Source organism: Molossus molossus, unplaced genomic scaffold (genome assembly GCF_014108415.1).
Source record: "Molossus molossus isolate mMolMol1 unplaced genomic scaffold, mMolMol1.p scaffold_m16_p_8, whole genome shotgun sequence".
Classification (NCBI taxonomy): Eukaryota; Metazoa; Chordata; class Mammalia; order Chiroptera; family Molossidae; genus Molossus; species Molossus molossus.
Window position 1 is genome coordinate 83507502 of NW_023425402.1, and position 19657 is coordinate 83527158.

The 19657-nt window shown below is 41.4% G+C and overlaps 1 protein-coding gene across 1 annotated transcript in view; it reads right to left on the reverse strand.

The window, feature by feature from the left end:
* Positions 1–517: 517 nt before the first annotated feature.
* Positions 518–19657, reverse strand: part of SAMD3 (sterile alpha motif domain containing 3) — a 34798-nt gene continuing 15658 nt past the window's right edge. Inside the window, exons 8-12 of the mRNA XM_036247763.1 lie at positions 15524–15691; positions 5017–5217; positions 1585–1756; positions 1006–1088; positions 518–805 (exon numbers count right to left, since the gene is read on the reverse strand). Of these exons, the coding sequence (XP_036103656.1) occupies positions 518–805; positions 1006–1088; positions 1585–1756; positions 5017–5217; positions 15524–15691 (912 nt within the window). The remainder of the gene's footprint in view (positions 806–1005; positions 1089–1584; positions 1757–5016; positions 5218–15523; positions 15692–19657) is intronic.

A 19657-nucleotide genomic window follows, 5' to 3' on the forward strand; every position in this document is an offset into this window, starting at 1 on the left:
AAATATGAAGTGCAGTGTCTTTTAAAAACTAATGCACCCGTAAAGTGTAATGTGGATCATGAAATTTCTGAGAACTCAAACAACTCTTCAATTCAATAGTATTTTATTTCAGAATTTCACAGAGAATTTAAGTATCTAAGATTAAAGGCAAGGCATTCAGCCCTGGCCAGGTGGCTTAGTTGGTTGAAGCATCACCCTGTACACTAAAAGGTTGTGGGTTTGAATCCTGATCAGGACTCATATCTAAGTTGCAGGTTCCATCCCAGGTTGGGTGCATATAGGAGGCAACTAATCAATGTTTCTCACGTCGATGTTTCTCTCTTTCCCTTCCTCTCTCTCTAAAAGTCAATGAAAACATGTCCTCGGGTGAGGCTAAAAAAAAAAGGCATTGAAATCCATTCATATCTTTGAGACAAGATGATTTTTCAATATCTACCACGGCCCTAATTGAAACTTTTTTTTTGTAAATAAAGTTTCAGCTGTCCCAGAGATCAATTCTAATACAATATTTGGCATGCTATAAAGTGACCGGGTGCTGAAATCCTACTTCCTTTGCCTTTTCTTTCACAGAAGGAAAATAGGGATTGTGCATATCAAAAATCAGTGTCTCCAGGAAGTTAAAGGTTTGGGACAGTCGTCTTGGACACTGGATCCCAAATACATGAAAGGCAGCTACCAGAGCAGCCAAGGCCATAACACAGTCGTCCACTTTTGTGAGTTTTTCTTTTTCTAAATACAAGGAAAATTCACAGAGATCAATGTTGAAAGGGTTCTTAACTTCTAACACGGGTGTGGACACTTGCACCTGGAAAAAAAAGATAATATGATGTGTAAAATAGCTAAATAATACAAGGTACCTGGATTTAATCAGGATATTATAACAGGTGAGCTTGTTGCAAATTAGCATATGTGTAAACAGGACAAAACACACTCCCAGACCACCACCCTGCTTGCAAACACGAAGATGTGAAATGTCAAACCCATGATCATTGATATACGGCATACCTTTTCATTCACAATGACAAAAAGGCTGGGATCATCCCCAAAAGCGTCTGGTAGGAGCAAACAGGTGGCTGTCATCTTCATATCTGTCAAAGCAAACATGCTTACAGCCCACGTGAAATGAGCCTTCGCTAGCTGTGGTGACAAAGCCAGGGTAAAGCATCTGGGTCTTTGGTTGATCATTACCTTCTACAGAGAGCAAACTAACCTCCCTAGTTCACTGTTGCACAACCATCTTTAACCAGCATCCCCAGCTAATCAACACACAGGAGCTCATGCTCTGTCCCCCAGTCCTCAGCCAGGAGCAGACAAGAATTCTGTACTGTGTCCACCTGCCAGGATGATCTCATCAGCTTTACCTTGTGATTTCGATGACAAAATTAACATTACTGGTTCCCTCAGTATAATTTTATAGTATCGAGTGTACTTTTTATATTTATACCCCAATACCTCCTGTTTGAGAAAGCCCTTTTTCTCTCCCACATGCTTCACTAAATTTTACTTATCAAAACAGAACTTTTCCAACTGCCTTGAATTACACAGGTAACAGACCAGACCACCTCACTCCTTGGGTTTACTAACATTTCAACATGTCCTCATCTGTGTACTGTTTCATTTGCTCTTGCAGTGCAGCAGTGATTGGATTGTCCACCACTGAAAAAGAAGCCAGTATATTTTCTGAATAGGATTCCAAAATGTGCCTTGTTTTCTTATAAATATCTGTTCTTGTAAGAAGTTGAAATTCTCTGAACATCTGAAAGAAGAAAAAGACACCAGATCACTAGAAAAGCCAATGGAAGCGAAGTAAATAACTCTTTAGGATTATTTTAAACTTTGAGTGTACACTTAAACTTTGAGTGTACACTTAAACTTTTAAGTGTAAACTTAAAATGTATACTAGATATTTGAGTGACTTTGGTGGAGAAGGAAAGATTTAGGACAGAGGAGAAAAGGATGAAGGTCTAGGGCGAATAGGAGAAGATAAAGAACGGACATGGCAAACTTCGAAGTCCATAAAATTACAACTTTGGATGCAGACTCAACTAAATGAGGCTGTGTGCATATTTTAGCTGTTTGGGTTACCTAACTATGATTCCGGGACCTCACATTTCTTTAGGTAAACCACATTGTTATGTTTGAGCAATGTCCAACATGATGCCAAAGAAGAAAGCTTTGACTTTAGGAGGCAAACCTTGAAAAATACCAAAACTTCGTGCCCTGAGGGGTTCTAGGGGAAGGGGAATGTGTTTGAGACTCTTTAAGGGCAGATAGAAATAAACTGCAGGGGGGAAAAATAAATAAAATAAAATAAATAAATATATATATAGAGAGAGACACACACTTAAAACCACCCTTTCTTGCCTCCGGCTAAGTGCTGTTCCTCAGGGAATTGCCCCATCGCTGCCCCCTCCTGCTTTTTGTTGACAGAGGGACATTATAAGACTATCATCCCCACTGGTAGGAATTAATGTAATCATCGCTTTCCCTAAAACTTTGTGAAGAAGAATTACATACTGCCCACTGCTACTCATCATTCCTTGAATACTTTGGTAGATCATTAACAGCTCAAAGATAAGGTCCCAGAGTCATCAGGAAACCAGAATGCACAGTGTCATAAAGACACAGTGGCTGCATTACCAGGCAGCCCCCCGTGGACCGCTAACCTAGGTTAATACCCTGGAAAGGGATTCTCAGCAGGGAATTATGGAATGAGCATGAAGAAGGTTAATATTTTCCTTCACTTTCCGGGGCACATAGAGGCTAAGAATTTTGTCACCTATTTTAGAGTTTACATTAACATTTCAGAAGTTGTAGAGCTCACAAACGTCCTTCATGCAGCTTCTCCCAGCGCCCTGATCCGTTTCAGAGCAAGCTTGACGCCCCTTGCCCCTTCGTTCTTCTTTGGGTGGTTCCAAGTACAAGGACGCTCTCCCTGTACATAACCACAGCATGACATCAAACTCCGGACACTCATCCGCGGGCCTCACGTAAGCATGCCAGTTGTTCCGACCACGCTCTTTATAAATTCAGGATCTAATCCAGAATTTATGAGATTTAGAAATCATGTCTTCTTCGGTCTGAAACAGGTTCTTGTTTTTTTTTCTTCACATTCCTTGACATTTTTGAAAAGCAGAAGCCAGTGACTTAGTCTGAGTTTATATGAGATTTCTTCACGATTGATGCATTTTTGGCAAGAACATTGACACTTCTCACTGCATCCGGAAGCGTGAGGTGGGAATTGGGAATCACTCCCATTGTTGGAAATACTAATTTTTATCACTTGCTTAAGATAAAACCTGCCAGGTTTCTCTACTCCGAAGTGAATGAATATATATGTTGTACTTACTAATTCATATATAGTTTTAAGTATTATACAGCTGGGGATTCTTATGTACTTCACTTAAGTTCTAAATTATGATGGTTGAAATCATTCCTCAGCAAGGGGAAAACCAGCACCTCAAAGGATTTACTGGATAGTTTGGGGAATTGTTCGAATTTGTGTTTGGTCTTTTGCCTTCTTCAGATCCCTCCTATTTGTGCCACGGCCGAAGGACCCAGTAACAAATTCCTAGTTGATGATATTTTTGATAGCCTAACAAAGTATATATTTTTAAAATTTAAAATCTTTACATTTTCTGTTAAGAGAAAGTGTTTTGGGGGGAGGGGGTGGAAGAGTGCAGGTGGTGATGAGGGGTCCGTATAAACTCCTAGGACCCCCGCCCCACGCCAGCTGCTGCTCTCTGCCGTGGGTCCACAGCTCCCTGAGCGCCCGTGTTCTCACAGTGGGAAAGGCAGCGAGTGGGGGGGAGGGGCTGGAGCAGGGACAGCTGTCCCACGACAGGAATTGTTTGTTAACAGTATTTGTAGGTAAGATCAAGCTTGCTTATATTTTAGGAAGCACAACAAGGTTTTAATGCACTGAAAATCCCAGCTAGCTATACAATGCTGAGTTAGGGAGCTGCTTCCCAGAGAAAACTGAAATGTTTAGCTCTTTGTTTAAAACAAGAAATAGACACCTTTAGCCTGGCTGGTGTGGCTCAATGGTTGAGGCCACCAAGAGGTTGCCAGTTCGATTTCTGGTCAGGGCACATGCCCAGGTTGTGGGCCCAATCCCCAGAGGGGGGCATGCAGGAGGCGGCCAATCGATGTTCTCTCTCATTGATGTTTCTCTCTCTCCCTCTCCCTTCCTCTCTCTAAACAATACAGAAAATAATTTAAAAACAGAAATGGACACCTTTATTCAGTAAGTATAGTCATTACAAAAATAATGTTAAGAGAAAGCAAGCAATGATCAAGGTAAGGTTGCCTAGAGACTAGAGACAATAATCCACATATAATGATAAGAACATGCTTGCTACATGGTAAGGTCAGGTGTTTGCTACGGGCATTATTCAAATAAAACTGCCTGCAAATTCTTAGTTTAGGTTTCTGCGGGGTTTTATTTTAAGAAGAAAATAACTTTCCATTTTGATTATACCCAAACAATTCCTCTGTGAAATGTGTTCTTGGGTGAAGACTGATGACTCTTTCACTATACACTACAGCTAAAATTACACTAAAATTGAAACAGGACTGTTTAATGGCCACCTTAAGTAAATTAAATGGCAGAGTATTTGAATTACCCCTTAAACTTCATGTATTTTAAAATCATTTTATGAAATGATTTGGGATCATAAAGGAAATAGATTTTGAGTAATGCTGCATACTAATAGTTCCTTAATAAACTATCTAGATTGTCTAAATGCATGCAAAGGGAAAATGTTTCATTTTTTTCAAAATACCGCGAAATAGCGGTCCCATATACTCCGCATTATGTCCAATGACAGGGACTCTTTAAATCTGAAGGCAGCCAGTACGTGCTATTAGAAATAGGTTCCAGAAAGTCTCACCGAACGGTCCTAGTTGTAGCCAGTGGGGCCTCACACACCCGACTGAGACTCATACGTGCCTGTTACCACTTCAAGAGGAAAGAGACAAACCAATTTGGACCCTATAATCAGAGAATGAAGATACCTGATAAGGGCATTTCAAGAAAGGAAACATTTTAAGAATGTCCTTCAGAGGTGTTCTGCTGCCAATCAACTTCCTGCGTATTTGCAACGTCTGGCTCATCCTCTTATCAACTTCTTTCCAGTCCTTTTCTGTTTTCACATATTCTTGCTGGAACCAGCAAATGTGTTCATCTACCTCAGGATCTAAACAAATAGCTTCTTCCTGAAAAACATTTTCAAAATATCAGTATGTTCCACATTTCACGTTTCAGCTCAACACTTCATGAAACTTGAATTATATAGGCTGTGTTGCACTCACTATATATTTTATATAATATAAATCATATAATAGTGCTCTCAGAAAATGAGCATCATCATGTGTAATGACACTTGGCATTGAACACAGTTAACAAATGGACAGTCTGAAACTTCGTGAACAAAGCAGATTTTGTTAATGACTTACTGTAGAATTATCTGTTCACTTGACAGAGCTATGAGTAACCTCATTTGCTACATGCCCTTTTACATGGAAGTCGAGATTGTCCAGAAGGTTCATGCTTAACAGGAATGCTTATTTCCACTCATTCAAATTTTAGAAGACAAAATGTTAAGAGATAAAAAGGTGTGAATTGAAGGTTTGTTATTGTTTGCATTGTTTCTTTTTAAATGCCTTTGTAGTAGCTGAAGTACCATGTCTTATAATCCAAATTCAAAATAAGCACAGTAAATATTCTGTATTGCTAAATCATCAAACTGTCAATTATATTCACTGTACATTTGTGTACAGTGGGTGGGGTAGCTAAGAAAGACCTGCCATATTCTTGTTAAAAATCTAAAACAAGCCGTGGCCGGTTTGGCTCAGCGGTTAGAGCATCGGTCTACGGTCCACAGCGACCCAGGTTCAGTTCCCACTAAGGCCACGTACCTCAGTTGCAGTTTGTCCCCAGCCCTGGTTGGGTTGTGCAGGTGGCAGCCACTTGATGTGTCCCTTACACATTGATATTTCTCTCTCTCTCTCTCTCTCTCTCTCCCTCCCACTCTATCTGAACAAAAAATGGAAAAATGTCCTCAGGTGAGGATAAAAAAGAAAAAATCTAAAACATAATCAACCCTGGCTGGTTTGGCTTAGCGATTAGAGCATTGGCCCACAGACCAAAGGGTCTCAGGTTTGATTCCTGGTCAAAGGCATGTACCTGGGTTGCAGGTTCAATCCCTGGCCTCGGTTGGGGTTGTGTGAGAAGCAACCAATCAATGTGACACATCAATGTTTCTCTCTCTCTCCTCCTCCCTCTGTTTCCCTCTATCTAAAAATCAATAAAAAAATATCCTCAGGTGAGGATTACCAAACAAACAAAAAATCTAAGACAATCAGCTTTGAAGAGAAAAGAAAAAAATATGTTAAAAAAGTCTTTCTGGAAAAATTAGTTGAGAGAACACTCACTGAAATTAACATCTTGACAAACTGTCTACCTGACCAGAATGGGAACAGACGTAGCCTATAAAAGATGAAAATGACAATAAGGAGCCTAAAATGCTCCTACAGCAAGGCTTTTACAAGCACAGTAGGAAAGCTTCAGGTAAACCCGCTCTCTGTGAACATAGGATGACAACAAGACTTAGACCAAGTGGACACATCCCTAGGAAAATCTAACTCAAAAGACTAAAAGAAGACAGACGAAGACTCGACTCAGGGTGGTGAACACACAGTACAGTGTACAGATGATGTGTTGTAGATCTGTGCTCCTGAAACCTGTATGATTTTGTTAGCCAGTGTCACCCCAATACATTCAAAACAAAGGAAAAAAACAACTGGAAAATTCTAAAAATAAAAATATTTTAAATCAGCAAAAAAAGAGAAGTTCTTATACCCTTACATAAATTTAATTCAAAGATAAAAGTCTTTTCACAAAGAAAACACCAAGATCTGAAGGTTTTAGAGACAAATTCTATTAAACATTCTAAACAGAGAGTGCTCCAAATGTATGCCAAGTCTTTCCTTAGAATCATGCATATGTGGTAGAATCGTACATTTGAAAAGCAGATGAAGGATAAACATAAAGTTCAGAGTGGAAGGCAGTGCTGTTGGAAAGGCACGGGGGAGGGGAGGGGAGCCCAGGCAGACACGAGGTGCGGGTGTGTTCCAATTCCATGGCTGAACTTTGGGCTCACAGTGCTCATTATGTCTCATTAATTACAAATATGCTACACATATTCTTTTATCAGTTTTAAAAGTATATAATGAAAATTTTTAAAAAAAGGAAAATCCTAATTTTTAAAAGTAAAGGAAAATACTGCCCTGGCCAGTTTGGCTCAGCAGTTGGAGCATTGGCCTGCGGTCCCGAGAGACCTGGGTTCCGTTCCCGCTAAGGGCATGTACCTCTGTTGCGGATTGTCCCCGGCCCTCGTTGGTTGTGCAGATGGCAGCCACTCGATGTGTCCCTTTCACATCGATGTTTCTCTCTCTCTCTCTCTCTCTGTTCCTCTCTCTCTCCCTCCCACTCTACCTGAACAAAAAATGGAAAAATGTCCTCAGGTGAGGATAAAAAAAAAAAGAAGTAAAGGAAATACTTTTTAAAAAACGTTTTTATTGATTTTTTTAGAGAGGAAGGGAGAGATAGAAACATCGCTGTGAGAGAGATTGGCTGCCTCCTGCATACCCTCTACTAGGGATTGAGCCTGCAACAGGGGCACGTGCCCTGGCCCAGAATCGAACCAGGACCTCTCAGTCCTTGGGACGATGCTCGATCCACTGAGCCACACAGGCCAGGCTAAAGGAAAATACTTTTAATTATATAAACAGCTTTCCTTTTACTGCAAATTAGCAGAAGTTCTATAACTGCTGATACTGACATTTATAGACTAGTAGGCACATGATATACTGCTTCCCCTAAACTCCCACCCAGTTCATAAAATATCACAAAAAATGGAGTTTCTATGAAGCTTTTACCAGGTCAGATTAACATAATGTTAGTGGGCTGTATCTTAGATTGAAATGACGTTCTTTATTAAAAGGAATAACTGGCTGTATTAGACTTTAAGATTCTCCCCTGTTAGATTGATTTATAGATCATTAGGGCAAGGAAGTTAGAAAGCATCTGGTCTATCCCTCTCACTTTACTGATGAGCAAATTGAGACTCTCAAAGGGGAGGTGACTTTCCCAAGCACGGAGATAACCAGGGGTATGGGTGCCTGTCTTGTGGTAGCCCCTCACTTCTCTGAGGACATGAATGGCCCTGTTCTGATGAGCGAACTAGTGGTGAGCAATGTCTAAATTACACAGCAGCAGCTGCAGTAGTGTCTGTCTTATCAGGCAAAGGCAGTTGGACGTGCTGAAGAAGTCATCAATGGAAGAGGCATGAAGCAGGGAACAGATCACTCCCGGCAAAGGAATGCCAATGAATGGACACATTGAAGGGAAGTGTAGGGGTCATCGGGAGGGTTTGTGACTTAAAAGGAATCAGCATAAATTATCCAGAACATTAACTTGAGTTAGAATCAAACAAACTGGATCAGGAACTTATGCCACGCCCCCTTTATCACCGTGCTGGTTAACAGAGGAGGCTCTCTGCGCCACCAGCACAGTGACCTCCAGCTTTTAGACAGCTGGGCGGAATAGCAGAGACTCAGCTCTAACCAACCTCTAAGCCGACAGCTGGACCAGAAATAAGGGGGACAATATTTCTAAGTTAGCTTTCAACAGAACATTGAGACTGCTTTTGAAGTAGTAGGACACAGCATGGCTTAAAATGTACAGTTACCACATCCCCTCTTCCCCCCATAAATGAATAAAATCTCCCCTTGACTTTTATTAAACACACTTTGTTCTACATCCCGCAAGCTGAATAAGTTTGCAAAGAAAGTGTCTTATTATAAAAACTTAATAATTCTTACAAGTATATTATTAAAAATCGACTTTAAAGACCCTGTGTAAAGGTCCTATACCTAAGATTCTTTTTTACTGTTTAAAATATGGCTACCAGAAAATTTAAAATGGCACACGTGGCTTGTATTATGTTCTGTGGCACAGTGCTGTGTCCGATGATTGGGCTTTCCTCATACTGAATTCCAATCGCCCCATGTTCAGTTCTATCGACTTTGGCAATGATTTGCCTCTGTCCCTGAAGAGGCTCTGCTTAGCTTGCAGCCGTGTGTCTCAGTCAGCAGGGAAGCTGCCGCAGCTTTGCCCCACGTTTCCAAGGGCACAGCCGACTTGTACCCTACCTGGCATTTGTAAACCTGCCACGGGCCACTGGCCACTGCATTATAGCCAGAATGCACTTAACTGTCAACATTTTTCTTCAACTTTTGTGGCCTTGTTCAGTTTTGCACCATGAGAGAAACATCTGTGGAGAAGGCTATAAAAATTAGTATTTAGACAATAAATCACTACGTGTCAGGTGCAATAAGAAACAAAGAGCAATTGCTGTAAAAGCAATCCAAAGGAACGTAGTAGATATTCTTAGCATTTGCCTATCTAAGCAGTGTTTGCATAACTTTCAATTCCATTTTTTTTTCTTATCCAAAGAGAACTAACCCACAAAACTGCTTCATGACTTTTAAAGTTATGGGGTACATATATACCCAATAAATAGGAAAACAAAATGTTTCAAGAGAGAAATGAATTATAAGCACCGTGCTAGTAATTTAACACCTGGCAGTTCCTCGGTTTATTTAGCAAACATTTGGAGGACTTTGGGACACAAGGACACCGGACAAGCATTTATTAAATCTCCCTAGATAGCACGTAGGCTTAAAAAAGGGAAGCACAGGAATATAGGGATATATACTTCCTTGGGAGTGAGAATAAAAAAGTCCTTCTGGAGAGTTACTGGTCAAATTAAGTACATGCATGCCCTCCACCCCATTAGTTCCACTTCTAGGTGTAGAATTCTAAGAGATAATACACAGCTAGATCCATAAGCAGACAGGTAAGATGGTGTTCTCTGCAGGTAATTCCTGATGGGGAGAAACAAGGCCTGGGGCAAAGTGTATTTAATAACAGGTACAATCGTGGACTAGGAATATACACAGTAACATGAGTGAGTCTTAAAGAGCTTAAGTGAGAAGACTGAAACACTAGTGAGGTGTAGAATACCTTTTACAATATATGTAAACCCAAATAAAGTGACAATATACATGTGGAACACTTACAAACAAAAAGATACATATGAAAGACCTTAGAGTGCTGCCCAAAGGCAGAGGAGGGGAGGAAGGCAGATAAGAATGGAGACAAAAGTGAATGAATGAATGAATGAATGAATGAATGAATGAAACCAGAGAAAGGCCTGAAAGAGTTCTTCACCTGGCACATTATCATCATTGCCCTGACTGTGTTTGAATTCCAGCTTCGCCAATTAGTAGCTGTGTGACCTTGGGCAAGTTATTTGCCCTCTATAAGTCTCAGTTTCTCATCTGCAAAGCGGGCATAAAACAGTTAACTACTTTAGGGGTTATCATGAGGCTTAAACAATTATGTAAAGTAATTAGAAGAGTGCCTGGTTCATAAGTATTAGGTGTAAAGAGTAATCTGCATATTATGATGCTTTAAGGAAAAACATGTCAAAGTTCACTTCACAAAAGTGATGATCTGCCTATATATTTTGCACATAACAAAATGATGAAGTAGCCTAAGATAAAAACTGTCGATTTTGGAGATTCAAATGTTGACCTTCCCTCTGTAAACCTGTTTTCACATGTAAAAAATAGTAAAATTGTTCTCATAGGACTGTAAATAAAACTGATGCAAGGTATATGCCCACATTATATTTGGTACGTGGGTATTTAAAAAAAAAAAGAGTGATTCACTCAATTTTAATTAACACGGAGTTTGTTTTTTACAAAAAACAGAAAGCTACAGTATAAAGTATAATTTCACTACACTATAAACTTTTACAACCAGTGTCTTTATCATTTAAACAGAGTAATATGGTCTGTAACTGATGAGTTTACTCAAGTGTAGTATTTCAAGAATCTCATTATATCTGTTTTGTGGATGAAAAAGGTATTCTGTGGAAAGTAATCTCACAGGGTGATCTGTTCATAAATTCCTAACTGGGCAGGTCATGGTGGGTAGTCATGCCCCAGGCCCACTACTTCCTTAGTTAAAGGCTTATCTTTGCCTTAAGCAAGCCCTGTCCATTCTTCCTGTGCAGTTTGGCTATCACACCCTAAAATGCCCCCTTTCCAGACCCCTCCTTCTAAAGTGGACCACCCTCAAAAGAGCACATAATCTTAACTATCCCATAATCCAATCCCCACCTTGCTTTCTCCCACCTTCATGTAATCTTCCTTACATTTCCTCCCTAATTGCGTGAACCCTGGACGGGGGTGGGGGAGTGGGAGTAAGGCAGACACCTACTAAGAAAGGCTCCCCCTGGTGGTTAACTGGGCTCAAATAAAAAAGCAGAGTCTAGCAGCCATTTCTGCACAGGGGCCTCTCACACAAACCATACTTCACGGAGAAGCCTCTGTGCGTTTCTGCGCTGAACTGCCTGCCTGCACTGGTTCTGCCGCCGAGGCCATCCTTATAAAGAAGCTCCTGTGAGCCTATTTTACCCAATACTGAGGCTTTCCCCATCCAATCAGAGCTGTGCAGCTCTGGCCAATCGGAGTGGCACTATTCTGACCAATCAGGAAAGTGGCTTTTGGACCAATCAGAGATTAGGGACAGGATCTTTTTGTCTGTATGTCAGCTCCCCTGTGGCTTGCGGAGCGCATGTTTCCCTTTCCATTAAAGACTGAAGACTGGGTCCCCCTAACTGAGTTGAAACACTGAAGATGTCTCGCCACAGCAGAGTGGAGCAAACCAGCATGGTGCAGAGCAGAGCTGCCCAGCAGAGAGGGGTCTGGCCCCAGGGCCACCTCACAGCCATGCTATCACAGTTGAGTTGTTTAGCACGGAATAAAGTTTCCTTCTGCACTGGACCTCAAATTAGAGATTCCTGTTGACAGTGAATTGGTGACAATGACGATCGGTTGGTTGACAATTTCGACTGCATAAAAAACTGCAAACTGTCATTCTCTGGAATTCTCTGGAGCATTTTAGATCTTGCCCCCCCCCCCCCCCCCCCCCCCCCCCGGAATATGCCATCAGTTTGACTCAAATAACCTCTTACAAAATTTTTTTTACAGGTTTGGACATTTCTTACATCGACAGTTTATAAATATATAATGAAGTATAGTAAAAGGTAATTAAGCAAAAGATAAACTTATTAATTCCTGGGTCTACAGACTTATTTGGATGCCTGAGAAACAATACCCCTAGGGTTGGCTGCGAAACTGTATAAGCAGCAGCGACATGAAGTCGTGAGACTGGAAGAGGATTTTTTTTTTTTATCCTCACCCAAGGACACTCCTCAATTTTTTTGTTCAGATAGAGTGGGAGGGAGAGAGAGAGAAACATCAATGTGAAATGAACACATCGAGTGGCTGCCACCCACACGACCCACCCAGGGCCGGGGACAAACTGCAACCGAGGTACGCGCCCTTAGTGGGAACCGAACCGGGTCTCTCTGGACCGCAGGCCAGTGCTCCAACGGCTGAGCCAAACCGGCCAGGGCTGGAAGAGGATTTTTAAACACTGCAAAACACCAAAGATTTTACAGAATTTGTCCTGGGTACACAGTTTGGGATTCTGTCAAGTATAGATATCCATATAACATGACGATAAGTCCTTTCAGCCATGGAATATGAGGAAAAATATTGACTCACAAGTGGGTGTTTTGGCGCCCTCGATGCAGTTTTGCAGCATAGTTTAAGCAGCACTAAACTGCCCTAGGCAATGGAGATAGGGACCAAAGGTCTGCAGCCTATGCTCAGAATCACGCAAATTCTGCAGCTGCCTGCGTTATCTGAAGAAGTCCATGTGACACACCAAGAAATGCACCCTCCTTCAGAGACATCTATTTACCTGCAATTCTAACCACTGATGGGGAAAAAAAACAAAACCCACAAACAAACCCAATGAGAATCTCTAAATCTCCTTCCCTTCTCCAAATCATCGTCCAGTTCAGCCAAACCCACTTCCTTGCCTTTGAGGGAAGGGCCGAACCCCTGGTGTTGCCATCTCTGCAGCACAGAAAATAGGGTTTTTTTCCTATATTATGGAAGTATTGTGGCTAGCCAAGAAATTTTAAAAGATGTCAAAGTAGCAAAGTAGATCTTAATCCGAATATCTTTAATTTCCAGAAATCTGAAAGATATTATAAAGGAACTATCGGAAGTTCAAAATGAAGATCAGAACTCATTTAGGCAATTCTTCTGAAGTGTGAAGTCCCGTGAGATAAGTCGTATATTCAATGGATTTGTCCCTCCACTCCTCAGCGTGTTTACATTGGCGCACACCGTGGAGGATATAAAACAGAGAAACACATTGTTTCTGTAATAGTCAGTGTAAATATTTTCCCATCCTTTAAAGCTTTTGGCTTTACGGAACACTAGGTCATAAACAGGATGCTGCAGTCTTTAAAAGAATCAGCAATTTGTAGCCCCATTTGTAAGGGGGGAAAGTAAATCCTTACCAAATTAGACTTGTTAGCCAGGAAAAATGTTGTTGCTTCATATGTGAACAATGACCACTTTATAATCTCTTTTTGCCCCAGTTGACAGGAAAGTCAGAACCAAACTCTGTTGCACCTAAATTCATCTTGGGCCTTAATATATTCAATTCCCGATGTCTTTCCTAGCAAAGCCCCTTGCATGGGACTCAGCAGGGTTCATTTTAGAATTTAGGCATGTCTGGGGGACTAGACGGAGAGCTGCAAGGGGCAAGCCATGAAAGGTATAGTTACATGAAGAACTAACATGGTTTGGAGAAGAAACACAATGACGAGTGTACAAATGGGTTCAGTGATGATATGTCAACAAAAGAGAAGCTGCCATTTAACCTCGTGTCCCCGGGACTGATCTCTGACCCCACTGTCTTAACCTTGAGTTCTAATGCTAGGGACAATTGCTAATTTCCCAATTTTACCATTCATTTATTCCAATGAGTTTTAGTGGGACATGCATCAGAGAAAAAAAGGAAAACTGAATATGCAAAATGTTAATTTACTTATAAAGAAACTCTAATTTTAACATAGTGCAAGGCAAATATTTTGAGAAAACCAATTTATGCATAATTATGTTCCTTTATAGTGTGACTTTAATTTAAAAAATATAAAAGATATTTGAAACCAAATGTAATTCTACCTTATTATGATTTTTAGTTTATATTAGAATATTGCAGTCAACATTTCTAAAAAGTTACACCACTAAATTTAGTTCCCTTTCATCTGTCTTTGTCTTTTCATCAAAGAGCAGATATAAAATTATATTGTCTTAACTGGCCAATGATTTGAAATCTCTTTGGAAATTATAGTCAAATATTTAAAATATACATATACCTTCATTTAAAATTGTTCTTCATGTAGATACCGGGATGAGTGGTATAAAAAATATTGCTTTAAAATATTACTAGCCCCTAGAGCAGCGATTCTCAACCTGTGGGTCGTGACCCCTTTGGGGGTCAAGCAACCCTTTCACAGGGGTCACCTAAGACATAACAACAGAAAAATTACAGTTATGAAGTAGTAACAAAAATAAGTTTATGGTTGGGGGTCACCACGACACGAGGAACTGTATTAAAGGGACGCGGCATGAGGAAGGTTGAGAACCTCTGCCCTAGAGCCTATAGTGTTAATAAAATTGAGATGACCCAATATGTTGCTCTATTAGTAGCAAATAAATACACCAGCTGAAGAAGAAAGCAGAATACTTACACCAAGTACATTTACTAACATAATGTGTCTGTGGTAGTGTTGGAATTTATCTCTTCAGATCGGATTGAGTTGGACATAGAATTGGGGGAACATGAGACTTAGCTTCCATACTTGGTAGTTGGAACCCCTCCCTAAGGAGTTCAATCCACTTTATTAGCAGGGAACTCTTCTGTTTCTGAGGATATTTGGGTGCTGTGAGGTGCAGAGAGAATATAGGCTCTCAGATCACTGGGACCCACGTGGACATTATGCACAGTGAACCTACCGCTGGATCCTCAGTCTGACACTCCTCACAGTGCCTTGGGTGTTGTGGGATCCCTTCTGGGCAAGGAAAGGGGACTACGGAGTTTTGCATCCATGCAGGTGGATTACCTTCCCCCCTTGGGACTAGAGGCTACCTAACCTCACAATGTGAGTATTAAAAACTTCTTGTAGCAATAAGAACATCAAGAACACAAGATACATTTTAAGATGACAGGAAGATATTCAAGGACCCAGAATATAAGGGTTTTTCTAGGTTTTTGGAAGATTGGAAAATAATAAACATGACATGTTCAATAATAAACTCTGCTCAAACTGATTTGGAAGATCTTTTGTGGAACTATTCTCATTCACATGACTTGTTATGCAAAACACAGATTTCCTCGCTTTCTAACTACGCCAAAAGGATATCTTCTTTCGTTTTAATTATTTCAAATGCTATTATTTATTTTTCCTGACTCAATCAACCAATCAATAAGTTGTCAGAACAATTCAAGATTCAATCTTACTTTTATCTGGACAATTTTAATCTTATCAAATCTCATATCAGCAAGAGATTTCCTTCTCTGGCCTCTTCGGTGCCCAAATTTACACTTATTTCTCATCACTTGTTCATCATCTTCTATGGGTCTTCGAACATATTTAAAGCGATCTTTGAGGGCTCGTTTCCATAAAAACTGTGCAAAATAACAAAACAGAACAGTTAATCTTCAGATTGAAATAATACTATATAAACAATATATTTTTAAAATTTATCTTTCACCTTTGGGCTTCAGATCTTTTCACACCACTATAATAGAAACAATAACTCTATCCTTCCATGTACCCTTCACAACAATCTTGTGATATTGCTATAAAAATTGTAATCACCAAATTTAAAATGAGGAAACAGAGAACTCAAAATATTTTTCCCTTGTCATACAGCTATTGAGTAAATATACTGGCTATTGATGATGTAATTCCTAAAATTGAATAATTTTCACCTTACTCTGCTGTCTTCATAATATACTCTATTCTTTTTATTTTATTTTATTTTTCTTTTATCCTCACCTGAGGACACTTTTCCATTCTTTGCTCAGATAGAGTGGGAGGGAGAGAGAGGAACGGAGAGAGAGAGAGAAACATCGACGTGAAGGAACACATCGAGTGGCTGCCACCTGCACGACCGACCAAGGCCGGGGACAAACTGCAACCAAGGTACGCGCCCCTAGCGGGAACCGAACCCGGGTCTCTCAGGACCGCAGGCCGACGCTCTAACCGCTGAGCCAAACCGGCCAGGGCTATTCTTTTTAAAATTTCTCGTTTCAATTACAATGTAGAGTCAGTATTCTTGTATTAATTTCAGGTGTACAACATAATGATTAGACAATCATATACTTTACAAAGTGTTCCCTGATATTTCCAGTACCCACCTAGCACTATATACAATGATTACAATATTATTGACTATATTTCCTATGCTGTACTTTATATCCCCATGACTATTTTGTAACTACCAATCTACACTTCTCAATCCCTTCACCTTTTTCACCCAATTCCCCAATCCCTTAACCTCTGGAAACCATTAGTCTGTCCTCTGTATCTATGAGTCTGTTTCTGTTTTTGTCTTTTTGTTTATATTGTTTTTTAGATCCCACATATAAGTGAAATCACATGGTATTTGTCTTTCTCTGGCTGAATTATTTCACTTAGCATAATATTCTCTAGGTCCACTCATGCTGTTGCAAATGGTAAGCTTTCGTTCTTTATTGTGGCCAAGTAATATTTCATTGTGTGAATGTACCACAGCTTTTTTCCCACTCGTCTATTGATGGGCACTTGGGTTGCTTCCATAGCTTGGTTATTGTAAATAACAGTGCCATGAACATATATTCTTTCGAATTGTTGTTTTGAGTTTCTTCAGATACATATCCAGGCCTTAGAACCCATCCAGTATACTCCACTTTTTTAATGGGCTCCAGAAAAAAAATGATAACGGCTTATGCATATATGGATTAATACCAGTAATGAACATTTATGAAATGCATCAATCCATATATGCTTTTTCTGTCATTCCTTGAAATTCCCCTTGGTGAATACTGATGGCATTCACTCCCCAAATATTTGCGGAGCATCTACTGCTTCAAACACAGAGATGCTCCTCCTCACCCTGCTGGTGTCTAGTTAACTCTGGCTCTGCCTCCAGATCTCAGCTGAACCCACACTGCCTGGTGGCCCCCGACAGCTCAGTTCTATTGGCTGTCAGCTCTCATCTTCCTTGTCAACACTTACCATACAGGTAACTTACCCTCATCTATGTGGTGCGTTTCTGTTTCTGTTTCTTTTGGTTCTTTTCATCCTCCCTCCCTCCCTCCCTCCCTCCCTCCCTCCCTCCTTCTCTCCCTTCCATCCTTCCTTCTTTCCTTCCCCCCTCCCCCCAACTCTTCCTTCACTAGGCTGTAAGCACGTGAAGACAGCAGGCCCAGCACGGTGCTTGATGCATCGTGGGAACTGTAAGTACTGAATGCCTGTGCCAGTCCTGTGAAGTGGAGGGACTCGGTGTTGAAGCCAACTCCGAGTCCTGGCCGTGTGGTGAGTAACACTGTCAGGAGCGGTTGACACATCTTAAAGCCTGGGCCTGAAACCCGTTTCTCAGCTCCTGATCTTCCCTACGGTGCCATGTGCTCGAATAGTCCCAAGGGTGGGCGTGGGAAAGAAAAGGACCCTTTGCAGACAGACAAGCCCCTATTTTGCTTCCTAGTCTTGGCCACTAGAGAAGGTGTAAGTCACTGGGTGACCTTGGCCATTTTTTCTGAGTGCTTTTTCCTCAGGGCAAACGGGAAGGCCACTGAGATTCCATTAGCCCGTGGCCGGCACGTAGGTTCTGCCATTGCTGGTTCCCTGGTTTGAGTCCCAGGGAGAGTTATTCCCTGCCCTTCAGAAAGCGCCAGGACCTGAGCTGGAAAGACCAGGGGTCTAGCTCTAGTATGTTGTAGCCAAGTTTCTCCAACTATAAATTGGAGCAATGTGATCAGTCCTGTCACCTGCATGGGTTTGGGAAGACTCAAATAAACAGCTACTTGTGGAAGGTATTTTTACTAAAGTGCTATCCATAAAAGCATCACAGCCCTGGTGGGGTGTGCTGTGGACTGAGGTTGGGGACAGTGTCAGCCCTGGTGAAGCACCCAGGGGTGCGGGAATCAGGGATGTCTCATCGCCTCCCACAGGCTGTGGGACTCTGCCATCACTGTGTGACAGCAGCACAAGAATAACAAATGGATTCTATTTTTCTTAGCCCTGAGTTATAAACTAGTACAAATATAGATGTTTTGCTTATTTCCTACAGCTCTTAAGTTCTTCTAAACCTGCTGACCTGGTGGGAATTAGTCAAGCAATCAACAGCGAGGACATTTTTAAATTGCCAATTTCTTCTTCCCAGCCTCTCCCTTCTCTCCTTATTAACTGTCTGATGGGAGCAGAAGACCAATCAAATGCAGTCCACACGACTCCGTCAGCGAGTTGCCACGTGCCTGGCCCTGGGGCTCCTTGCTCAGCTGCCTCGGTAGAAAACACTGGCGTCCTTGAGGAATTACCCCGTGTCAGAGTTCTCCAGCTGGAGGCATGGGAAGAGCATGGATACAGCCTCGCCCCCATCACTCTGGCATAAAAACAGTCCTGAGACCACGGGCCTCCTGAAGCGTCCACAGCGTCGCCAGCAGACCTACACCCGGCATTTCAAACCCCACTGTAGTCACTAGGACATCGTCACCCGAACCCAGACTGTGGACCGTCTCACACGGCAACTGGTCTAGACTAGTCCGAAAAGTAAATATCAGGAAAAACCAAAAAAGGGCAGATTGTCCCAGACAATCTGAACAAAAAATTAGAGACACTGTAACCACACGCGATGCAGAAACCTTGATTTGATTGTATAGCAAGATGGATGCTCAAGTGTTTAGGAATGATATCTGCAACTTTTCTTGACACGCTCAGCCAAAACTCACTAACAGAGGAACACGAGAGGAAAAATGAAGGTGCACAGTGTTCACACCTAGTGAATCCAGACAGTGATTCTCAGTCATCAGTCGTTTAGTCCTCGCCCAGGAGCCCTCTGCAGTGTTTGGAGACCGGGTTGGTCGCTGTATGTGTGTGAGGGGCACGACTCTTACTTAGTGAGTGCCGGGGATGCTGCTGAATACCCTACAATGCCTAGGGAAGCCCCCCGCCCCAAGAATTATTCTATGTCTTCAGGAAAACCCAGCAAAAAAGATATTTTCAGGTATTTGCAATAAAAAGGTACAAAAGGACATCCATCTTATTTGGATATGACTGCCAATGTATATATGCATGGCATATAGAGATATGAAGAATGACGGTAGATTTTTATGCACACATATAGTTCCCTGTAATTGTTCCTTAAGTCATGTAAAGTCATCCCTCAGTATCTATCCGTGGGCATTGGCTCCAGGACAACCCCCGCACCCAAATGCACAGATGCTGAGGTCCCGCGTATAAAACGACATGGTATTTGCATACAGGCTACAGCAGGGTACGCCTACACACCACTTCACTGGTGTGAATTCAGCAGAGTGCTCAGTGGGTGGCTAATTCAAGTTTTGCCTTTTGGAACTTCCTGGAATTTTTTTTCTTTTTACCAGTATTTT